Here is a 24950-nt window from a genome sequence, read left to right on the forward strand (position 1 = left end):
ATTTGTTTCTTTCTTTTTCTTTTCTTTTCTTTTTTTTTTTTTTTAAAGATTTTTTATTTACTTGAAAGGGAGAGCTACAGAGGGAGGGAGAGCAAAAGAGAACAAGCTTCCACCCGCTGATTCATTCCCAGATGGCAGCAACCGCCAGGGCCAAGCCAGGCCAAAGCCAGGAGCTTTATCTTGGTCTCCTAGTGGGTGCAGGGGGCCCAAGCACTTGGGCCACCTTCTGCTGCTTTTCCCAAGCCATTAGAAGAGAGCCGGATTGAAAGTGGAGCAGTGGGGACATAAACCAATGCCTATTTGGGATGCTGGCATCTCAAGTGGTGGCTTTAACTGCTGCCTTACAATGCTGGCCCCATTTGTTTCTCTTAAAAAAAAAAATGTTTCAGGACTCAAACACAGGCATAAGGCAAATGTCCACTCCACTAATTTTTCTTTTTCTTTTTTTAATTTGACAGAATTATAGACAGTGAGAGAGAGAGAGAGAGAGAGAGAGAGAGAGAGAGAAAGGTCTTCCCTCCATTGGTTCAGCCCCCAAATAGCCGCCACGGTTGGCGCTGTGCCCATCCAGAGCCAGGAGCTTCTTCCTGGTCACCCACGCGGATGCAGGGGCCCAAGCACTTGAGCCATCCTCCACTGCCCTCCCAGGCCACAGCAGAGAGCTGGACTGGAAGAGGAGCAACTGGGACTAGAACCTGGTGCCCATATGGGATGCTGGCGCCACAGGCGGGGGATTAACCAAGTGAGCCATGGCACCGGCCATAATTTTTCTAATTAAAAAGAAAACAAAGTAACTCCTTCAAAATAAAAATAGAAGTATCTGGTAAAACTTTCATTTAATCACACACACAACTAACATCATACATTTCTGCATGTTATATTTTTCTAAAATGTGAAAGTTTCTAATTCAGATGACTCCATTTCTAGGCTCAAGGGTTTAACACTCAAACCAGGGAGATCTGTTCTCCACCAAAATCTACACCATCCAGGAAACATCAGCTAAACAGAGAACAGAGATAGATGGGGGCTGAGGAAAATGAGAGTGAAGGATGCAGGGGAAAGTTTGTAAAGAAATGTTTCTTACAGATGTTTGGAACACAACACGGGTATTCACTTTCCAGCTTTTGCCATCTGGCCAAAAAGACTCCTCATAGAAACAAGTCTTCTGACATGTGTGACTCACAGTTAAACTGTCCTTTGTGCAGGATTCATTACACAGGAGTGCATGAGCTGGCCACAACCATGCCAATTTCATTTCCTATCCCTTTCTACCTGAATCACTGTCCTCTAGCCACACGGCCTCTGTTGTTCCCAGAACGTTCCAAGCTTTAGGCCTCAGCACTTACCATGTCCTCTCTCCTTTAAATAAGTATATCCTTCTCCTTTAAATATCCTCCACTTAATTCAGGTTTTTCTTTAAATATCACATCTCTACATAGGCCTTCCCTGACCACCCTGTCTGTCTAGCCCCACTGACTATTCCCTGACCCTGCTTTATGGGTTTTAACAGTGCTTGTCATCTTCTAACATGCTATTACATAATCTTCAACAGACTATCCCTGGGATTCCGTAAAGAGCCTGGTGGTAAATTTGTTCAGCATTCTGTTTTCTGCCACTGTAGCACAAAAGCAACTTAAATGAATGATGTACCTGTGAACAACACTTTATTTGCAAAAATGGGCAGTAGTCTAGGGATTAAGACACTCAAGTCTCACATCTGAGTGCCTGGGTTTGCTACCTGGTTCCAGCAAAGTGATGCCCAGTTTCCTGCTAACGCAGACCCTGAGAGGCAATGGTGATGGCTCAAGTGATTGGGTTCCTGCCACCCATAAGGGAGACCTGGATTGAGTCCCCAGCTCTCAGCCGGGCCCAACCCTGGCCAACAAAGGCATGTGGGGAGTAAACTTACAGATCAGAGTTCTCTATTTGCCTCTCAAGGAAAATAAAAACATAAACAGAAAGCAGTCATGAACCATAGCTTGCCAACTCATGGTATACATCCTTTCTACTACAATGTCAGTATCACAAGGATAGGAACTTTCTCTGTTTTGTTCATGGTGGTGTCCCTGTGGCCAAAAGAGTACCTGACCCCAAGTATGTATTCAATAAAAATATACAGTGAATGAATAGTACTAGACTGGAGTGGGGAGTATGTGCTTCTGTTGCTTCCTTGGGTGACAATTCCACGTGCTCAAGCAGCATGAGGCTAAGGCCAATTTGGAAACTGGCCCTTTCAGCATCAGTGTTCTAGTCACCAGCAATAACCATCTTAAACATAAATGCCTTTGGTCCAGTATGGGTTTAACAAAGAAATTCCAACTCAATGGGAATCAAAGAATCTGCATTTCTAGTAGGTTCCAGATCATACTCACACTGCTGGTCCTGGGACCACAATTAGGGAAATATTCTATAAGAGTACCCATCTATAGTTCTAGCATTTTTGCATTTTTTTTTTAAATCGCTCCAGGGATGCTCCAATGACTTGGTTAGTGGGGACCGAAACAGAACCATAAAACCTGACTGTCCAGTGGAACTGTTGCTTAGGTAAAACAAACAGAGAAAAACACTAGACCTAGGCCTCTAATTTTCCTCATGTGGTATGGATGCATAAGGGCAAGTGCATGCTGAAAGAAGTTACACATTTCAGTGTCTTCTGTGCTCTTCTCTGTGCATGTTAATATTTATATTTTTTAAAGACTTATTTGAGGCCGGTGCCGTGGCTCACTAGGCTAATCCTCCGCCTTGCGGCGCCGGCACACCGGGTTCTAGTCCCGGTTGGGGCGCTGGATTCTGTTCCGGTTGCCCCTCTTCCAGGCCAGCTCTCTGCTGTGGCCAGGGAGTGCAGTGGAGGATGGCCCAAGTGCTTGGGCCCTGCACCCCATGGGAGACCAGGATAAGTACCTGGTTCCTGCCATCGGATCAGTGCGGTGTGCCGGCCGCAGCGCGCCGGCCATTGGAGGGTGAACCAACTGTAAAGGAAGACCTTTCTCTCTGTCTCTCTCACTGTCCACTCTGCCTGTCAAAAAAAAAAAAAAAAAAAAAAAGACTTATTTATTTGAAAGGTAGAGCCACACAGAGAAAGTGCGAGAGACAGAGACAGAGACAGAGACAGAGACAGAGACAGAGACAGAGACAGAGAGAGAGAGAGAGCAAGCGAGCTCCTCCATCCAAATGGCTGGAGCTGGGCTGGTCCAAAGCCAAGAGTCAGGAGCCTCCTCCAGGCCTCCTTGGTGGGTGCAGGGGCCCAAGCACTTCCTAGGCCACTAGCAGGGAGCCAGACTGGAAGCACAGCAGCTGGGATCTGAACTGGTGCCCACATGGGATACTAGCATCGCAACCAGTGTTGCAGGCAGCAGTCCCAATATTCTTTATTCACTTGCATTCCTTCCTTATTTTACCTATTTCATTTTATTCTCTTACTGCTGTGATACTTATCCTATTGAATGATCTTATCATGTTTTCTCTTAATAATCACTTACTCTTTTCTTTTTTTTAATCAAAAGGCAGAGAGAGGCAAGCAGGCAGAGATCTTCCAGTTCACTCCCCAAATGTGTGCAACAGCAAGGATGGGCGGGCCACAGCCAGGAACCTGGAACTCAAACTAGGTCTCCCACGTGGGTGGCAGGGATTACTGCTGCCTCCCAGGGTGCACAGTACAGGAGGCTGGAATTAAAAGCAGAGCTGGGGCCGGCGCCGCGGCTCACTAGGCTAATCCTCCGCCTAGCGGCGCCGGCACACCGGGTTCTAGTCCCGGTCGGGGCGCCGGATTCTGTCCCGGTTGCCCCTCTTCCAGGCCAGCCCTCTGCTGTGGCCAGGGAGTGCAGTGGAGGATGGCCCAGGTGCTTGGGCCCTGCACCCCATGGGAGACCAGGAAAAGCACCTGGCTCCTGGCTCCTGCCATCGGATCAGCGCGGTGCGCCGGCCGCAGCGCGCCGGCCGCGGCGGCCATTGGAGGGTGAACCAACGGCAAAGGAAGACCTTTCTCTCTGTCTCTCTCTCTCACTGTCCACTCTGCCTGTCAAAAAATAATAAAAAAAAAATAATAAAAAAAAAAATAAAAAAAAAAAAGCAGAGCTGGGACTCAAACTAGGCACTCTGATAAAGGATGTGGGTGTTCCAGGTGGCATCTTAACCGCTGTGCCAAATGCTTGCCCCCAAAGGCCTCTATTTTTTTTTTCAAGATTTTATTTACTTATTTGAGAGAGGAATTACAGACAGTGAGAGGGAGGGAGAGAGAAGAGAAGAGAGGGAGGAGGAAGGAGAAGGGGGAGGGAGAGAGGGAGTAAGGCAGGGAGAGGGAGAGAGAGATGGAATGGGGGAGAGAGAGGGAGAGAGGGTAGGAGGGAGGGATGTAGGGAGTGAGAGATGTAGGGAGAGAGGGAGAGAAAGAGGGAGGGAGAGAAAGAGGGAGGGAGGGAGTCTTCCATTCACTGGTTGTTTCACTCCCCCAAAAGACCACAATGGCAGGACACCAAAGCAGGAGCTTCTTCTGGGTCTCCCACACTAGTGTAGGGGCACAAAGACTTGGGCCATCTTCCACTGCTTTCCCAGACCATAGCAGAGAGGTGGATCAGAAACAGAGCAGCTGGGACTTGAACCGGCACCCATATGGGATGCTGGTACTGCAGGTGGTGGCTTTACATGCTATGCCACAGTACCGGCCCATGAATCAGTTTTCTTAAAATTAATTTAAAGAATCATCATCACCATCTGCTTTTCTATTGCTACATGTCAAGAACCTTCACAGGATAAATAATAGAGATCAAATACACCTACAATAAACTACCAAGCTTGGAGGTCAGTTTATTCAAATGATGAAAGTTCTATCTCCACCAGGTAGAACGCCCAACTGCCCTCTGAACTTACCATACAACTCGCACCTGACTGGTAACACTTAATTCAAATGATGGAGCACGGGACTTTAGAATACTTACAAACTCACGCTGAATTCACCCCAAAGACATTACTTACTCTTCCAACCTGAACCACCCATAAGGGGATTAAAATTTAAATACATGAGTAGCTGTTTGTAATTTTTACATGGTAATGGTTATTTCTTGCTAAAATAGGTTTAAAAAACAAAATGAAAAAGTAACATAAAAAGTAGGTTCTTGGGGAAAGAAATAGAAGCAGAAATCCAAAATAGTAGTGAATAGGTCAAATAACAGAAGGCAATACTGTATCAAAATGTACCTACAAAAACATGCAACATATGATGAAAAGATGAACTAGCAGATCCTTAACCCACAAGTCTAAAGATGTTTTCCAGCTAAGATCAGGTATTTCTCATGAAAACTTAGCATCCAATTTAAAACATGCTGAGTATGTAAAATGTACACCAGACTTAAAAACTTTGTTAGTGAAAAAAAATCTCATTAACAATTCTTATGTTACAAACTGAAATGATATTTTGGATATACAGGGTTAAGTTACTAAATTACTAAAACTAATTTCACTTCCTTTTAATTTTTTAAAACGTGGCTATCAGAGACTTTAAAATTACATTATGTAGCTTACATTACATTGTTATTGGATAGCAGTGTTCACCCCAATTCTGCAAGTAGATTTACTTTGATGAGGTGGCTTTAAAAAAGCTCGTAGGAAATGATCTGGAGCAATGAAGGAATGTAAAGATCTACAGTAAGTCTCACATGGAGTGAAGATCCTTGATCCTACCCTTTTGGGGTCATCCACTGTCACTTAAGGTTTTAATGACCATGTTTCCTAGGGAAGGGAAAATTCATCCTACCTCTTCCACCATCATGTATGTGCGTATCTATAACCACAAACAAGCACACTGCACAGTTCACATTTATTTCAAATTGCAATGAACTGTATAGGTGGGTTAAGTCACTGGTTGGGTCACCTGCACCTCGTTCGTATCAGAGCGCCAAGTTGAGCCCCAGCTACTCCATGCTTCCAATCCAGCTTTCTGCTAATGCACCAAGAGGCGGCAGATGATGGTCCAAGTACTTGAGTTCCTGTCACCTACATGAAAGACTTGAAGTTTCTGGCTCCTGCCTTTGACCTGGCCCAACCTGGGCTGTTGCGAACATTTGGGGAGTGAACCAGCAGACAGATATTCTCTCTCTCTGTTCCCCTCCCTTCCTCTGTATCATATTGCCTTTCAAATAAAAAAAAATTAAGAAAAAAAAAAAAAGAATCCCCAACAGTGGTTTTTTTTTTGTTTGTTTGTTTTTTTTAAGATTCATTTTATTTATTTGAAAGAGCTACAGAGAGAGGCAGAGAGAGAGAGGTCTTCCATCTTCTGGTTCACTCCCCAGATGGCCACAACGGCCGGAGCTGTGCTGATCTGAAGTCAGAAGCCAGGAGCTTCTTCCGGGTCTCCCACATGGGTGCAAGGGTCCAAGGACTTGGGCCATCTTTTAGTGCTATCCCAGGCCATAGCAGAGAGCTGGATTGGAAGAGGAGCAGCCGGGACTAGAACCAGTGCCCATATGGGATGCCAGCACTTCAGATCAGGGCTTTAATCTGCTGTGCCACAGCGCCGGCCCCCCGAACAGTGTTAATAAGGCTGAACATCAAGCTCTCTGAAAATGAAAACTACCTAGTTCCCTTCCATGTAGTTCTCCACTATCACCTAACCATTTGCAGCTCCCAACATATACTTCACACCTACAAAACAAGGTACATTTTTATATAATACCTGCCTGCTTTAACTTCAATGTCCTTAACTCCTAACCTAGAATACTTATCATTTGCTTGCCCTGCCAAATATCTACAACCAAAGGGCTCTAAAGGAGAATTTGGGTGGTCCAAGAATTAAAAGAAGTAGAGTCTAGCTACTCACTCCAGCTGTTAACTATATAACCATTAAGACTTTACAAAACCCTATAATACAAAAACTATACTGAACACAAAATTAAACATTTAATCTTCTGGGCTATTTTCTAGGCATCAAAAGATAATTACAGGGGCCAGCACTGTGGCACAGCAGGTAAAACGGCTGCCTGTAGTGCTGGCATCCCATATGGGCACTGGTTTGAGACCCGGCTGCTCCGCTTCCGATCCAGCTCTCTGCTATTGCCTGGAAAAGCAGCAGAAGATGGTCCAAGACCTTTGGCCCCTGCATCCGCGTGGGAGACCTGGAGGAAACTCTTGGCTCCTGGTTTCGGATCAACACAGCTCTGGCCATTGCAGCCATCTGGGGAGTGAACCAGTGGATGGAAGACCCCCCCTCCCCGTATCTACCTGTGTAACTCTTTCAAATAAATAAGTAAATATTTTTTTAAAAAGATAACTACAAACTTGTTAGGAATCTACGTGAATGTACTTTAAAAAAAAAAACAGGCAGAGTGGACAGTGAGAGAGAGAGACAGAGAGAAAGGTCTTCCTTTGCCATTGGTTCACCCTCCAGCGGCCGGCACGCTGCGGCCAGCACACCGCGCTGATCCGATGGCAGGAGTCAGGAGCCAGGTGCTTATCCTGGTCTCCCATGGGGTGCAGGGCCCAAGCACCTGGGCCATCCTCCACTGCACTCCCTGGCCACAGCAGAGAGCTGGCCTGGAAGAGGGGCAACCGGGACAGAATCCGGCGCCCCAACCGGGACTAGAACCCGGTGTGCCGGCGCCGCTAGGCGGAGGATTAGCCTAGTGAGCCGCGGCGCCGGCCGTGAATGTACTTTTACACATACAGATGTGTATTAAGATTTCAGCGTGACATTGTAGTTGAAGGGCAATATTGTTAAGGAAAGAAATGTATTGCTGGACATGAAATGTAAAGGAAAATAAGCTCAAAGTGGGAGGGGGGAAGGATGCATATACAAATATTGGCAAAACATCAAAATACTCACATGATTTAATTACCCTGTTGTGAAACAAACTCCAAGCACTAATTCCACCAAACTGGCAAAGAGTCACTGTCTATGCTACAGAAAGGAATTTGATTTTCAAACACACGTTCCAAACCCACTGAATATTATCCTCCAGCAAGGGTCAACAACTTGTGACAAGCACTGGAAATGACTTTTGAGTGGTACATACTGAATAAACCAAAAAACTCAATTAATAAGCAGAACCTATGGCCAGCGCCGCGGCTCACTAGGCTAATCCTCCACCTGCAGCGCTGGCACCCCGGGTTCTAGTCCCGGTTGGGGCACCGGATTCTGTCCAAGTTGCCCCTCTTCCAGGCCAGCTCTCTGCTGTGGCCCAGGAAGGCAGTGGAAGATAGCCCAAGTGCTTGGGCCCTGCACCTGCATGGGAGACCAGGATAAGCACCCGGCTCCCGGCTTCAGACCAGCGCAGCACGTGGGCCGTAGCAGCCATTTGGGGGGGTGAACCTACGGAAAGGAAGACCTTTCTCTCTCTCTCTGCCTGTCAAAATAAATAAATAAATAAGCAGAATCTAGAGTGAGTTCTGAGATCAGAGCCAGTGATAGAACAAAATAGTACTCTCCATCTTGACCCAGGATATTCCCTGAGGGGTCAGCTCCCCTAAGTTATTTTTGATCTATGTAGCTTAGTCACCCCTCATAGATCTTTGAGAGTTCCAAGTCTTCTTTCCCAAAATCCCCTCCCTTTTGACTAGCTTCACCAGATAAAAAACAAAGGAGAGAATTTTCCAGTCTCACCTTTTTTTCTAGACAGGCATTAACATATCTAACAGTCACCCTCCCAAGGTCAGACACTAAGTTAGGTGGCAGGTACAAAGGTAAGTGTAACACAGTACCTGTCACTCAGCTATCCTATCGGGAAGGCAGACAAGTAAACAATAACAGCTGGGAGAACAAGGCAGGAGTGATGCTGGAGGGACACACAACTTTCTGAGTGGAAAGGAACAATAAGAAAAACAAAGGTCATAACCAACAAATAAAATCACAGTAGAATACACCTGTGACTGTTCTAACAGTTAACTCAGCAACTTGGCACTCTAAAATGTGACTCTCTTAATGAAAATCCTCTTACTATATACAAACCAACAAACAAACAAGTTGAAGCTCATGACACAGGCATGGAGTTCCAGGAAGATAAAGAAGCTCTCCCACGCCCAATTTGACAGAGGATAATGTACAAATCTGAATAGTCATCATGTCAAGAGGCTTTATCCACTCTCTGGTCCATCCCTTCTAGTTGAAATGGACACAGTGACTCACTCTGGTGATCTGTTGTTTCTTTCTAGCAGTAGAATGGATTCACAGGGATCCACCCGTGCTTCCCTCCACCCCACACTCCTTTTGGTTATTGGCAAAGTCTGCTGGCACTGTGGAAGAGACACAACCAACTGACAGTGTACATGAATTGCTCTGATTTGCTACAATTCAGAAAGACAACTAAAAACAATCTCATAGGCAGCGGCCATGAAAGCCCATGAGGAGGGAGAAGCCCATGAGGGAGGGAGGAGGGATGGCACTGTGAAGGTGTCCAACCAGGCAATTCATTTCTTGTTCATTTCACTGAACCTCCAGTCTCTCCTCCTGGTAGCCAGCTATCAGGGCATTCCATCACACTTGAGAAGTAGGTTTTCCATTTCGGACACTGTGTAGTTAAAGACCATTTCCAAGCTTCACACCCACCTTGCCTGTTTCCCTCTGCCAACACCTGCCTGGCCTTTTGTCCTTACCATCCTAAGATCACCCAGTCTTTTCCTAACTACTCATTCCCTTCCTGTGTAATCTAGATATTCCTTTAGAAATTGTCTGCTTCATCTCCAACATGAATTAGGGCATGACTAACATGTAAAAACTACGTTTAAAAAACGCTGTGATGGGGCTGGCGCTGTGGCAAAGCAGGTTAACGCCCTGTCCTGAAGCGCTGGCATCCCATATGGGTGTCTGTTCGAGACCTGGCTACTCCACTTCTGATCAGCTCTCTGCTATGGCCTGTGAAAGCAGAAGATAGCCCAAGTCGTTGGGCCCTTGCACCCATGTGGGAGACCCGGAAGAAGCTCCTGGCTTTGGATCAGCGCAGCTCCAGCCATTGCGGCCAATTGGGGAGTGAACCAGTGGATGGAAGACCTCTCTCTCTCTCTCTCTCTCTCTCTCTCTGCCTTTCCTGCTTTCTCTGTATAACTCTGACTTTAGAATAAATAAATAAATCTTTAAAAAATGATTTTATTTATTTATTTATTTATTTGAGAAGTAGAGTTACAGAGTGAAGGAGAGACAGAAAGCTCTTCCATCTGGTGGCTCATTCCCCAAATGACCGCAATGGCAAGAGATGGGCCGATCTGACGCCAGGAGCTTCTTCTGGGTCTCTCATGTGGTTGCTGGAGCCCAAACACTTGGGCTATCTTTTATTGCTTTCCCAGGCCATAGCAGAGGGTTGGACGGAAAGAGGAGCAGCCAGGACACAAATCAGTGCCCATGTGGTATGCTGGCACTGAAGGCAGAGGCTCAGCCACGGCACTGGCCCCTTTTTTATTTTAGTGACTAAAAAGAAATAGCTCATCATTTTAACGAAAGAAAAAAAAATCAAGGCCCTCTGCACAACAATAAAATATAAAATGAAGTTTCTATAAACACATAAGAAAATGCTTTATCTTAGGAAAACCATTTTACTTTTGGTGCCAGCATTATGGTATAGTGGGTAACCTTCATTGCTGGCATCCCACATGGGCGCTGGTTTGTGTCTTGGCTGCTCCACTTCCAAACCAGCTAACTGCTAATGGCCTGGGAAGAGCAGTGGAGGATGGCCCAAGTACTTGGGCTCCTGCATCCACATGGGAGACCCATATGCTCTTGTCTTTGGCCTGGCCCAGCCCTGGCCAGTGCAACCATCTTGGGGAGTGAACCAGCAGACGAAGACACCTCTCTCCCTCCTCCCCCTTCTATCCCCATCTCTGTAACTCTGAATTTAAAATAAATAAATAAATATTTTTAAAAAGTGTTCTACTGTCAACTCCTGTGAATGTTTCCCCAGAGTCCATACTCATCAAAGCAGCCCTATAGTAATATTTATAATTTAACAAAAAAATTGCTTGGACAATTCAATGATACTGGAACTTTTACTAAAAACAACTTTGGAACCACTAGTTTAAAAACTAATATTGAGGGTGGTTATTTGGCATAACAGCTAAGAAGTTGTTTGGGGGAGCTGGTGCTGTGGCACAGCAGTTTAAGCCACCGCCAGCAGTCCTGACATCCCACATGGGCACCTGTTCAAGTCCCGGCTGCTCCACTTCCAATCCAGCTCTCTGCTATGGCCTGTGAAAGCAGTAGAGGATGGCCCAAAACCCTGGGCCCCTGCACCCGTGTGGGAGGCTGGAAGCAGCTCCTGGCTCCTGGCTTTGGATCAGCACAGCTGCAGCCGTTGCGGGCCAACTGGGGAGTGAACCAGTGGATGAAAGACTTCTCTCTCTCTGCCTCTCCTCTGTGTAAATCTTTCAAATACATAAATAAATCTTAAAAAAAATAAAAAGTTGCTTGGGACATCCACATCCTGTGTCAGAGTAGCAGGATTCAAGTAACTGTATCCTTACGTAAATTCCAGGTTCCTGCTAATGTGCACCCCTGGAGGTAGCAGGTGATGGCTCCCGCATTTTGGTCCTACATGGGAGATCTGGATTGTCTTCTGAACTCCCAGAAGACACCTGGCACAGCCCTGGCTGTTTTGGGCTTCTGAGAAATAAACCAGTGGATGGAAGCGCTCTCTCTACATTTCAAATAAAATGAAAAATCTTTTTAAAATCTGGGCTAGTATATATTGTAGTTATTACAAGCTGATGTTTTAGAAGTTAATCTATGATCTGTAAATTTATGGATCTCTTTTTTAAAAGGTTGCAAGTCAAATCTGAAGGGATCTGTTTGACCATTTCATATAAGATGCTTAAGTTTCAACTGTGAAAAAGTTTACTAACTTTAAACAAGATTGCTGCTGATACACCTTAAAGTTTTAAAACCACTAGGCCAGTGTTGTGGTACAGCAGGTAAAGCTACCACCTACCATAATGCCAGCATCCCATGTGGGCACCTGTTCAAGTCCCAGCAGCTTTACTTCCAATTCAGTTCCCTGCTAATGTGCCTGGGAGAAGAGTGCAAGATGGCCCCTGTACCCACGGAGACCCAGAGGAAGCTCCTGGTTTAAGTCTGCTCCAGCCTAGGCCACTGAGGCCATTTGGAGAGTGAATCAGCCAACAGAAGATCTGTCTCTACCCCTCTCTCCCTCTCTCTAGTACTGCCTTTCAAGTAAATCTTTAAAACAAACAAAAAAAAACCCTCTAAAACTAAAAGGATTTTCTCCCAAATTACATTCCCAACCTAAAACAAGAAACTTGTATTCTACTACATTTTGACTTAAGCACAAATGTCAAAACAGAGGAAAACAGACTTCAAAATGAACTTTATATGAAGTCATGGAATCAAAGACCTCAGGGCTGGCGCTGTGGTATACAAAGTTAAGCCTCCACTTGCAGTGCCAGCATCCCATATGGGCACAGGTTCCAGTCCTGGCTGCTCCACTTCCCATACAGTACCCCACTAACGGCCTGGAAAAGCACAGGAGGATGGCCCAAGTCCTTGGGTCCCTGTACCTGCTTGGGAGACTCAGAAGAAGCACCCAGCTCCTGGCTTCAGCCTGGCCCAGCCCCAGCCGTTGCGGCCATTTGGGGAGTGAACCAGCAGACCGAAGATCGATCTCTCCCCTTTTCTCTCTGTATCTCTGCCTTTCAAATAAGTAAATAAACCTCAAAAAAAAAAAATCACAAACTTAAAATATGATGTATTTCCCTCTAAATTTACATTCTCACCAATCCTTTATTCAAAGTCAAGCTAAATGTAATTCATGATTTATTAAGAATGTCATAATTTTTAAAAAAGATTTATTTATTATTTGAAAGGCAGAGTTACAGAGAGGCAGAGGCAGAGAGAGGAGAGGTCTTATATCAACTGGTTTACTCCCCCAATGGCCACAGTGGCCAGAGCTGTGCCAATCTGAAGCCAGGAGCTTCTTCTGGGTCTCCCACGTGAGTGCAGGGGCCCAAGGACTTGGGCCATCTTCTACAGCTTTCCCAGGCCACAGCAGAGAGCTGGATAGGAAGTGGAGCAGCCAGGACTCAAACCGGCGCCCCCATAGGATGCCGGCATTGCAGGCACCGGCTTTACCCAGTATGCCACAGTGCCAGCCCCGAATGACAATCTTTTAACAGATTAAAGTAAAATAAATTTTAAGAGGACATGATGGTAAAGATCTTTTCAGTGGAATCAATTTACTTTGCTACAGAAGTTACTTCTGTTACTTTGCAAAAGGCATATTAAAAACCATGTGCTAATCACCAATCTTGGCTTCTCTGTCTCCAAGTACTGAAAACAAAATTATTGCAATTCATTCTGGAATTGTTCATGTATGTGCCCTTAGTGTCAGAGAGCACTTTTTGTGAAGAGAAAATTAAAATTTACTGAGAGTACAACAGTTTTCAAAATCTGAGGACTACCATTTTTCTATATGTATGTCAAAAACTCATACTATTCATGATAAATATACATAATTTTTGTCGATTTAAAAAATAAAAAATGTAGAGATTAATCAGATTAATGACTTCTACAGTCTTGTACTTTACATTTTGAAAATTAACAGCTTCAGAGGCATCTGAATTCAGACCAAGCATACACCACCTATCCATTTATCCACTATCATTTCTACATGTGAAAACCTACAAACACTGGGGAATTATAAATCACGTAAAGGTAAGTACTCTACTTGAAGTCTCAAAGAATTTTACTTAAGATTAAGAGGGGTCAGAGAGAGTTAAGAAGGTACTCAGGAAAAGTGTTAGGATCACTGTGCAAAATTAGTAAGAAAAAAGTTGGTAACTATTTGGTCATCATTTTGTTTGTCACTTCCTTACAGTACATCTCACTTTGTGCTGTAAAAGATGTATGCAAATGCATCTTCCTCAACGGCTCACATGAGGAGCCCTGTACTCCCTAGGTTCCTTGTGCCTACCGCAGTCCTTATACATAGTAGCGACTGAGGAAAGGCTGAATGATTGAAGGAGGTAACTGATAAACTGGTAACTTCAGGTCATCAATTATGTACCAATTCATGCAAGAAGATTCATAAGTTCATTTTATCTCATAAACATTCAATGACTTGATGAGTTTCTTTCTTAAATCTGTAAATAGAATGGGTCTTAAGCTATGAATAACATACTTATATTAGAAATGTATTTAAAAGAAAGTGGGGGGTGGGTTAAACTGCTGCGTGTGGAGCGGGACTGCTGCGTGTGCAGCCAGCATCCCATAAAGGTAGCAGTTAGAATTGTGGCTGCTCCACTTCCAATCCAGCTCCCTGCAAATGCACCTGGGAAAGCAGTGGACGACAGCCCCAGTCTTTGGACCCCTGCATCCACGTGGGAGTTTCAGATGAAGCTCCTGGCTTTAGCCTGTCCCAGCCCTAGTACATGCTGCCATCTGGAGAGTGAAACAGCAAGTTGAAGATCTCTTTCTCTGTTTCTCTCTCTCTGCAACTCTTTCAAATAAATCTTAAAAAAGGCATGGTAGTTTGACATTTTAAAAATACACAAATAAAATAGAACTAGACAGTGGTGGTATGAACACAAAGTGACTGAGCATTAGCGTTTGTAAAATATTAACATGACAGGCATATCACAAAGCAAATCAAAGAAGCTGTGGAATTCTAGCTGGCAAAGCCATACCAGACTAGCAGGGCAGTTAACTGATGTACAGTACTGCCATCTCCACTCAGGGTCTGGACAGCAGGGAGCTGTTCCTCATTCTGAGGAACAATTACTTGGATCTTAAGATTGGAACAATTACTTGTTGCTGGAAACCACAGAGAAGAGTTCCTTCAGCCCATGGGCTCAGCTCTGAACAGCTAAAGGAAAGGATGGAGCACCAGGCAGAGTGGCTACTTTTGCACCTAAAAGTTCCAATTCCAATGATTCTCTCAAGCTCTCGAGAGCCAAAGTAGGCAAACTACAGCCCTCAGGCCTAATATGGCCATCATCAGTTTTTGTACTGCCTGCAGGCTAAGAATGATCTTTACACTTTTAAATCATGGAGGGGGAAACAAATGAAGAATCATGACATATGAAAAAGTACATGAAATTCAAATGTGAGGGCTCATAAATACTGTTTTTAACTGGAAGGAGGCCACACTCATTTGATGACACGCTGTCTTACAGCGGCTCTCACACCACGGTGCTTACCACCTGGCCCATGACAGGGAAAGTACACTGACCCCCGAGCTAGAGCATTTCCGTATGTTCCTAGTTGGATCTCCTTTCTCAGAGGTGGTCCACTGCTTCATAAGGTTGAGTCTCTAAATGCAACAGGTGTCCTGTCCATCTTGGGGCTGTACGATCCAAAATTACAACACTAATAACAATGATAGGATATACTGCAATTCATTAGAGTGGTCACAAAGACAAAGTAACAAATTACTTGCTTAAGGAAGGTCCTGAAAAGGAAGCACGATACAAGCACAACCTTACAGGCTACACAGTTTGGACCTTCTACCAGACTGCCACATCCAGTTCTGGTCACCTTACTGAAAGGAAGGTGAGAAAGGTTCTAAAACCACACTACCAAAGCAATGCTTAAAGAAATGGGATTAGTTGGCCCAAGGAAGAAAAAAGTGAAAAAAGAACTGATAACAGCATCCTACTGATGAAAATAACAGCAGTCTAAAGTAATATTCCACAAAACACTTATCTGATAAATGTGATTCATCATCCTGCCATTCCTGTTTTATGCCATACCCTAGACCCTTAAGAGACAATTACTCCTCAAACATTGTTACTGTACGTCTTCAACAGAGGAACTGAGGAACGCTTCTTTTTCAGAAACACTTGGCATTAATATAAGTTACCAGACTCTTATGCTCTTACTGCGCTGGGCTTCAGTAATAATCAAGTACCTAAAAGGCAACATGAGCATTGTAATTACACGCTTTTCCACAGGACCAAATAGGGGTAAAAGGATTTAAATTACAAAATGTATGTTTCTTCTGAAAGTGTCCCAAGTAGGGGATGTTAATGACTCTAACAGAGCTCTGAGGGCGAAGGGCTCTTCTTCCCAGACTGCATTCAGCTAGAACACTCAGCCTGCAACTTTCTGGATGTTTTTTCAGCAAGGAGGAAGGGCTCAAGCACTCTTTCCATGGTTATAATTCTGTAATTTTAACTCTCCCAGTGCTTATGAGCAAGGGAGCCTGCAGCCATTGCTCACTTTCATTTTGTCTTGAAGGTGGTCAACCTATACATGACTACAGTCCAAGACAAACTTTTAATAGCTCCAAATGAACCTTAACTATAACTTTAATCACAACTTTCAGAAATTACAGAACTAGGGGATACATTTCCATTAAGTAGATGAAATGGAGAAACAGGCATAGCTTCCAAGTAGTTCTCTATTTCTTTCAAGGAGGAATACCTTACTATTTCAAAATGCCCCACCCTTGGACAGTTAATGCTGTGTTCAGAGTGTGATTTCTTACTAGTTCTGTAACTTTTAAAATACAGAATCCTTCTCACCGTCACAATTAGCGATGCAAATCTTGAAACTTGCTCCAAATATAATGTTAATCAATCTGAGACTTTCAACCTTGAAATTCTAAGGTCTGTTTTTCCCTAAGAATACCTTTCCCACCGCGTGAAGCACATACTAACTGAGCTGACTCCCTTAACTTTCTCCACTCCTACATCACCTATGCAGATTTTTAAAATCCAGAGTGTACAACACTTACAAGCCACTTCTACAACCCTGCATTAACCTTACCAGGGTAAACTTTTCGCCAAGTCTCTCAAACACGTCTTATTTAAAAACCTGTAGTAGGGAAACAAAGAGAGCACAACCCCCTCCCCTTTTCTCAACCATATGGCAGTGAATGGAAGTTAACTTATTTTTTTACCAGCTCACATCTATACATCGGCCCTACACGTTTCGCTCTTTGTGCCCTAGGACTGGGCTATACTAGAGCTGCCTGCTTATTTACAGCTCTACCCTAGCCGTGTTTTTAAATTGTACAGCAAAGTACAGAGCAGCCCCCCGGACCATTCACAGACCTCCCCACGGTCCTTCACCAAAGCCGGGTCTGGTAGGCAGCGCACGCCGGCGAGGGCCCCGGGGCCGACCGGGAGCAAGTCCCGCTCTGGCGCGGTGACTGAGCAGGGAGTTTGCTGGCCGCGGCCGGGCCGGATCCGCCCCGGGAACTTGGTTACCCGAGCCCAGGGACGCGCCGAGGCCTAGCCGCGAGGCCGGGGCGGGCTCCAGGCGGCGAGAGCTTCCCGTCCCCCGGCCGCAGTGTCTTCCCGCCCGCCCCACGGGCGCTCGTCTCCCGGCGACCGGACGCGCCTGCTGGGTCCCGGGTCCGCTTCCCTGCCTCCTGCCGCCGCCCGCGGCCCGGCTCTGCGACCGCGCCGGGCCCTTCCGGGGCGGCGGGAGCGCTAGGCCGCGCCACGGCCCGCGGCTCCGGGGCCGACCGGGCGGGCCTGGGCGTCCGGTATCAGTCCCGAGGGCCCGGCTCCCGCCGGTAACGGGCCCCGCTGCCTCCCCTCCCCCTCCCCCGCCCCATGACAGTGCAAACCCTCCGGCCGCCCCGGCCGCCCCGCCTCCGGCACCAGGCCCAGCTCAGGGCCGCGACCACGGCCGTGGCGGCAGCGGCAGCGGCGGCGCGACTCTCCGCCTTCGCTCGCTCCTGGACCCGGAGCCTCGGGCCCGGCTCGGGCTCGGTCGAAGTCTCCGTCGCTTCCCGGCCGCCCTGCGCGGCGCCCGGCCCGGGCGGGGTAGGCCGAAGCCCGGGCGGTGGGGTGGGGGCGGGGGCTCCTCTCACCTTCATGTCGGGACATCCTAGTTCAGACGGTGGCGGCGCGGCCCCTCCCGGGCTCCGGCTGCAGTGTCCCCCGCGGGGTCCCGGCGCTGCCCGCGCCGGCCGGCCGACTCCCACTCGACTCCCGGGCTCGGCCGCGGGGGCGGGGTGGGCAGGGGAGCGCTCCCGCGGCGGCGGCGGCGGCGGCGGTGGGGAGGCGGCGCGGGGTGGGAATGGGGCCGGGCCTGGCCGGGGCTGAGCTCCTCCAGGAGGCGGGTCCGACGCCGCGGCTCCGCCGGCGCCCGCCGTGACTCGGTCACTCTCGGGCCCGCCGGCTCCCGGCAGCGGCGCGGCGCTCCGCAAATCCCGCTCCTCCCCTCCCCCGGCCCACCCCCCCCCCCGCCCCTCTCCCCCGGCTCCCGGCCGCCGCCTCCTCCTCCTCCTCTTCCTCCTCCTCCGCCTTCTTCCGCCGCCCGCACGCCGGCCCCGCCTCTCGCTGCCCGCGCCGGGCCCAGCTGCCCGGAGGCCCCGCGGCCGGCGGGCGCGGCGGGGGCGGCGCGGCGCTTGCCCGCGCTCGCCGGGAGGCCGCGATCGGGCGCCCGAGCCCAGCCTCGGCCTGGCTGCCGCCGCCGCCGCCGCCGCCGCGCGACGCGGCGCGCAGGGAGGAAGAGGAAATGCCCCGCGGCCGGCACCCGGCTGGCTGCTCGCACGGGCGGCGTCTGCCGGCCCGCCGCCCCCAACCCTGCCTGGTGCCTGGACGAGTGCGGACTCCAGGGGCTCCTGGGCTGGGCTGACTGCGGGCGGCGAGCCGCGGGGGCCCCGTCCCCGGGCGCATGGCTGCCGGGCCGGCTGCGGACCATCTGGGAACGTGTTTGTGTTTCTTAGCCGGCTGCCGAGAAGGGAAGGGCGGCGGGCTCGGGTCGCGGCCGGGAGGGAAGGCGGCCGGGCCGCGCCGCGTCTCCGACACCGGCTCCTCAGAAACCGTCTCCTTTTCCGACTCGGCGCCGGCGGGGCCCGCGCAAAGTTCGCTCCAGCGCCGCGGCTCACCTTGAAGGCACTTCATTGACAAGTTGGCGGTTATTTTTTGTTGTTGTTGTTTCCTGCCGGTGGACTACCTCACTGTTTTATCTGTCTTTAACATTTGTACCTTCCTATTGCCAACTTTGTTTTCACGCATTTTAAATTCAACGGATAACTTGCACTGCCTCGTACCACGTGGTAGCTTTGGAGGCGAGGCCGGACGTGCAATTCTGTTTCTGATCTCCGTGTAACCTTGGACAAGTTATTTAACCTTGCTGAGTCTCCGTCTGCTTTTGTTTACCTGGTTGATATTGGTGGTTATTTTAATGTGTCCTTTCCTATTTGAAGTTAATCTGGGTTTTTGCATGACGTAAAGCTGTATTCCTAGGCTAAATCTGGAATTGGGTGCCGAGGTACTGCCTGCTTTGGGGTTACTGTTACCCTGGCCACCCTTCACTGGCTTTGTCACCTTGGGCAAATGACCTAACCGCTCTGTGCTTTGACATCCTTATCTTTAAAATGGGCATAACAACTGGTGTTAAGAGATGTTTGGAGGATTAAGTGCTCAAATGTATATAAAATATCTAGCACCAGACCCAGGAAAAACCGACTTTCATTGACTCTGATTTTAAGATACTACCTAATATGAAAGATGTTTAAGTTAAGAAAGCAGGTATTATTGGGTCACTCAGATGTCCCCAAGGGCCTTCATTTGGTAGAAACCAATGATCAGTATACTAGGATTTAAGTAAGGGCTTGGCCACTAGAAATATGAGAGCTTCAGAATTTTTATTGAAAAATGGAATTAAAGATGATTTTATTTTGGTGCAGCAGTTGAAATCTGTGCAGAGTTTTTTTTCCCAGGACACATTTTGCATGAACTGCTGAAGACCTCATTTCCATCGCATGTACGGAGCTTTCTCCTAAATTCATTCCCACGTGGCTGTTACGGGACTCCCAGCCTGGTCATGAATGGAGTCATGGAAAAGAGGGAGCAGTGCTGAAGGCTCACCCGGTGCTGATCCCTCTTTTTTTTTCTGATGCCAGGCTAAGCCCTGTACAGTACTGGTGTCTGTGACCCTGTGTGTCAGTCACATGGGAGCCATAGTCTCTGTGACTATGATGATTGAATGTCTAAATACATCAAGAATAAGACATTATCGATAATGTAGCCAAGTGAAGTTCTGGAGCAGAGAAGAATAAGTACAGAGGTTTAATTTGGGTTGTTAAAGGAAGCAGATACAAGTGTAACTGTCTAAACCCTAAGGGAGTTTCAGATCTTTTTTAAAAAATTAATTTTTTTTTTGAGAGCAAGTTCCCATCTGCTGGTTCACTCCCTGAATGACTGGGCTGGGTGGGGACCAGAGCCAGGAACTCAATCCAGGTCTCCCAAGTCTGTGGCAGGAACCCAATGACTTGAGCCATCACTGATGCTTCCCAGGGTGTGCATTAACCGGGAGCTGGGAGCCCGAGCCAGGTATCTGAAGCAAGTACTCTGATGCGGGACGTGGATGTCCTGAGCGGTAGGCTAAACACCTGCCCTGGAATAGCTGGTCTTTTGACAGTTATTTCATTGTTTTTAACCAGGCAAAAGTAAGAAGACAAAGGAAAGAATTGTCTTCCTGTTTAAGTGGGAATTTTATGGTTATTCTGGGTTTTCACGACCTTCATTCATTTAGATTCAGGCCTTTCAATCTCAACCTCTTGCTGAAATATAAATCCAGATGATTTATATTCCATTCCAGAAATATTTATCTCTAGTCCCTTCTTCTTGCTCCACGCTCTACCTCAGGAACCGACACCTGCCAACCTCCTTCCATACCATGGCCCAGTTCCATTCTCTGTGTTCTTTAAAACAAGCTAAGGCATGTAAACATTGATGCAATGTGAGGTCTCCAGTCTAGCTGACAGTGTTGTACTGCTGTCAATTTCCTAGCCTTGCTAGTTCCCAGAGTTTTGTAAGATGTTACCACAGGGAGAGTGCAGCTGCAGCTTCCTGTGGTGTATTATCATTACACAGTAAAAAAAAAAAATAAAAATAATAAAACCATGGGCATAAATCAGATCAATGGTTATCTGTGTGGGGGCACTGGATTGAGTCGAGAACTTTGTGGCATGAGAATATTCTACATCTTGATTGTGGTATTGCTTACATTACTGGGATGTTTGCCAAAACTCAGAACCATCCCCCTAAGAGTGTGCATTTTCTTTGTGAATTATACTTCAGGAATATTTTAAAATAAAATTTAAAAATATCTAAGAAAAGCAAGCGGTTGTCACCCCATTCTCTGTGGCCTATGAGTTAAAATTTAACTTCCCATGTACGGTTTTATGTTTTTTTTGTTTTGTTTTTTAAGATTTACTTATTTATTTGAAAGAGAGGGAGATAACATCCTCTGATTCACTTCCCAGATGGCTGCAATGACCAGGGCCGGTTCAGGCTAAAGCCAGGAGCTTCATCCTGCTCTCCCAAGTGGTGGCAGGGGCCCAAGCACTTGGGCCATCTTCGGATGCTTTTCCCAGGCCATTAGTAGGGAGCTTGGTTGGAAGTGGAGCAGCTGGGACATGAACCAATGCCCATAGTGAATGCTGGCATTGTAGGTGGGGGCTCCACCCGCTGTACCGCAGCGCTGTCCCCCTCCCTCACCCCACCCCCTGTAAAGTTTAACATGCTTTCCAGCATGCTGACATTTCCTTCTGCTAATGCACCCCATGCCTGCTTCTTGTATACAGTGACACTTGCCTCTGGGCCTTTGCACAGGCTCTTCTGCTTAAAGGGAGCATAGGAAGTTCAAGCCATAATTGAAATTCCCTGTACTCACGTAAGCCTTCCCTGTTTCTCTTAAACACACTGCTAACTTCCTACCTTCCTCCTCCGTGGTCACTCATACTGTTTAGTTTGTTTTCATTTATTTTCTCTCAGACTCCCGCAAGGCAGTAACCACATGATTCATTTCTGTCTCTGGGATGTACTGAATGAGTGAATAAATGAATTATTTAAGAGTTGGAAGGAAGCTTCAAGAAATGGTCTACAAAGTGTGGCTCAGGGTCTCCAAGATCCTTTCCAGGGGCCTGTGAGATGTTAGGATTTTCAGACTTCTACCAAATACACCTCCACAGACTGCAGAAGCAGATAAGAGAATCCAGCTGTCTTCAGTTAGGCGAACTTTAAAAGAGATTTGCAAAACTAAAACAATGACACTTTGACCTTTTTTTAAAAAGTTATTTTTCTTAAAAACATTTGTTTCTAGGTAATATGTTGATTTTTAATATTGTTGATTTTAAAGTATTTGTTTTAATTTCTGATATGAAAAAATTACACATTTTTTAAAGTTCTTTGGATTTTTTTTTTTTTTTTTTTTAATATTTGAGAGGCAGAGAGAGAACTGCATTTGCTGATTCACTTCCCAGTTGCCAGCAATGGCTGGGGTTGGGCTGGGCTGAAACCAGGAGTCAGGAACTCAATCCCAGCTATTCCGCTTCAGATCTAGTTTCCTCCTAATATCCTTAGGAGCCAGCAGATAATGACCCACGTACCCTAGTCCCTGCCACCAATGTGGGAGACCCACATGGGGTTTCTGGCTCCTGGCTGCTGCTAAGGCATATGGGCAGTGAACCAGCAGATAGATCTGTCTCTCCATTGCTTTACCTTTCAAATAAATCTTTAAAAAAAAAAAGGCAAGGCTTTCTTCCCCTTCCCACTAGGAGCCTCCAAAGCAATCTCCGTGTGTGTCCTGCTGCCTCGCCCTCACTCCCACCTCGGGAGAATGAAGATGTTCTTTCTCCGGACTAGACCCACATCGGTGTGTGATCTCCCTTCATCCCATCTCTGGGACCTCGCGCCCCACCCTGCCTCCCCCCAGCTACTCTCAAGCATTTGTACTTCACTTCTCTCAGCCAAAAGTCACTCCAGTCCTACAGCCCTTCTGGTTACCACCCTAAGGTTTCTTCCTCTCCATAGACAGTGCTTGGAGGAAATTGCCACTCCTTTACCTCTGCTTAGTCACCTGACAGAGGGGAGGGTCAGACCTTCGCTCTGAAGGCTCGCTAACTGGGTCCGCTGAAACCAGCTGTCAGTGGGTAGGTCAGCAGGAGAGAAAAGCAAAATGCACTTAACTTGTGTAAGAACAGGAGCCACATAAAACACAGGACTCAGGCCCAGCTGGCTGAGGTTTAAGTACCCCCATCACAGGGCAGCTGGAAAGGAAGGAGAGGTGCAGGCAGTTTAGAGAAGGAGTAAATGGATTTTAGGGGAGACAGGTGGGCCCAAGGAACAGACTGTGGCCTGGTACAAAGGACCTCTAGGCTCCTGCTGTGCTGGTTGGTTTTCAGTACCTTCCCTGGTTAATGAAATTGCGGACACTTGGGCTCCTCTGTGGTGTGCCTGTAGGCAGATAAAGGAAAGCCCTTTTGCCTGAGGAGAGGAGGATGGAGGACGGGGAAGGGGAAGTGGAGAGACAGTGTGGCAGCCGCAGCAGTCCCTCGTGTCTAAATGCTTTCCTCTGGGGAGTCATTTTCCAGTGCTGGCTCTTGGGGCCTCTCCACTGTTCCCTTCGTATTCTGTCCCATGCCTGTGCTCGCCCCTGTGCCGTTGGGTTCATTCACCATCTCTTGGTCAGTTGCTCAAGATGAAGCCCAGTGGTCAGCTTGACTCCTGCCTGCCATTAATCTTCCACAGCCAATCAGTCACCGAATCCTATAGATTGACCCCTTTTTACTGTCAGCTTCCCCTTTCATCCATTTCTATGGTAATCAAACCTTGGCTGTGAGCATCTCACCACCAATCATTCTGCCTTCTGTAGTCCTTTGTACCACCTCCAACTACCTTTCTTTTTCTTTTGCACTATCTTTTTTAATCCTAAAAGTAATACATGCTGAAGGCAGGCAAGTAGCATAGCAGTTCAGACATCACTTGGAACACCCACGTGTCATTTCACAGTGCTTGGATTGAAGTCAGCTCTGCTTCTGATTCCATCTTCCTGCTAATGTGCAGCCTGGGAGGCAGTAGTGATGGCTCAAGTAATTGGGTTCCTGCCACCCATATGGGAGAACTGGATTGAGTTCCCAGCTCCTAGCTTTGTCCTGACCCAGCGCTGGCTGTTGCAGGCATTTGGGGAGTGAACAAGTAATGGGAGATTCATTCTCTCTCTCTTCCCCCACCTCTCCCTTTCAAAGAAATTAAAAAAAAAAAGTTAAAGTATTACATGGTCATTGAAGAAATCTTGGAAAATACAGAAATGCATGAAGAAAATAATAAAAGTAACTCATTATCCCCTAGAGATAAACTTTGTCATACTTTGAGCTGTTGTTCAGAGGCACATTGGATTACATCATTCCACTGCTCAGAGTTCTTCAATGGTTCCCACAATGCTCCCTGTTTCTTCCAGACTGTAACTCAAATTTCTACCAACATCTAAAGTCCCTGGAGCGTGTGCCCCTGCTCACTCCACCAGCTTATCTTCTGCCACATGTACCGTGGTCAGTGGCTCCTGCAGGGTCTCCTTTCTCTTCTACCTCAAGGCCTTTGCATTTGCTTCGTTCCTGATTCTTCATATGACAGGCTTATCTCCAAGATGATCTCAGAGAAGCCTTTCCTTACTATTTAAAGACTCCCTCCACTATTTTTTTTTTTTAGATTTATTTATTTATTTGAAGGCAGAATTACAGAGAGGCAGAAGCAGAGGCAGAGAGAGGTCTTCTATCCGCTGGTTCGCTCCCCAGTTGGCTGCAATGGCTGGAGCCGTGCAGACCCGAAGCCAGGAGACAGGATCTTCTTCCGGGTCTCCCACATGAGTGCAGGGGCCCAAGAACTTGGGCCATCTCCTACCACTTTCCCAGGCCATAGCAGAGAGCTGGATCGGAAGTGGAGCAGCCAGGACTCGAACCAGCACCCATATGGGATGCCGGCACTGCAGACAGCGACCTTACCCGCTATGCCACAGCGCTGACCCCATCCCTCCGCTATTTTTTTAGAACTTTTTTATATAGTATTTTAATGTTTTCTTAATGTTTATTCACGCTGTGTTATAATTTTGCTCTATTGTTTGTCCCCTGGCTTCCTCCACTGCAATATAGACTCCTTAAGGCAGAGACCTTTTCTATCTTGTTCACAGCTCAGGACCGGCATTCAATAAACATTTGTTCAGTAAACAAATGGATGCTTAAAGTATAGGATTGGAGAGGGAGTATAGGAGAGAGATGATGAGA

General features: G+C 47.1%; 2 protein-coding genes across 3 annotated transcripts in view; one reads left to right on the top strand and one right to left on the bottom strand.

Moving 5' to 3' along the window:
• The window catches only part of KCMF1 (potassium channel modulatory factor 1), an 89596-nt gene extending 71689 nt beyond the window's left edge, over positions 1 to 17907 (bottom strand). The window contains exon 1 of one of the 2 annotated variants that reach the window (XM_051842704.2): positions 17748 to 17907. In XM_051842704.2, coding sequence (XP_051698664.1) covers positions 17748 to 17763 — 16 coding nt within the window. In that variant the 5' untranslated portion in view covers positions 17764 to 17907. Of the gene's footprint in view, positions 1 to 16980; positions 17120 to 17747 lie in introns of those variants that run through there. The other variant, XM_051842705.2, reaches the window with a different exon arrangement.
• TRABD2A (TraB domain containing 2A) overlaps positions 17278 to 24950 on the top strand; it is a 161070-nt gene continuing 153397 nt past the window's right edge. Inside the window, exon 1 of the mRNA XM_051842700.2 lies at positions 17278 to 17700. The gene's annotated coding sequence lies outside the window, so the exon portion shown is untranslated. The remainder of the gene's footprint in view (positions 17701 to 24950) is intronic.

This window comes from Oryctolagus cuniculus, chromosome 2, assembly GCF_964237555.1.
Source record: "Oryctolagus cuniculus chromosome 2, mOryCun1.1, whole genome shotgun sequence".
In the NCBI taxonomy this organism is placed as follows: Eukaryota; Metazoa; Chordata; class Mammalia; order Lagomorpha; family Leporidae; genus Oryctolagus; species Oryctolagus cuniculus.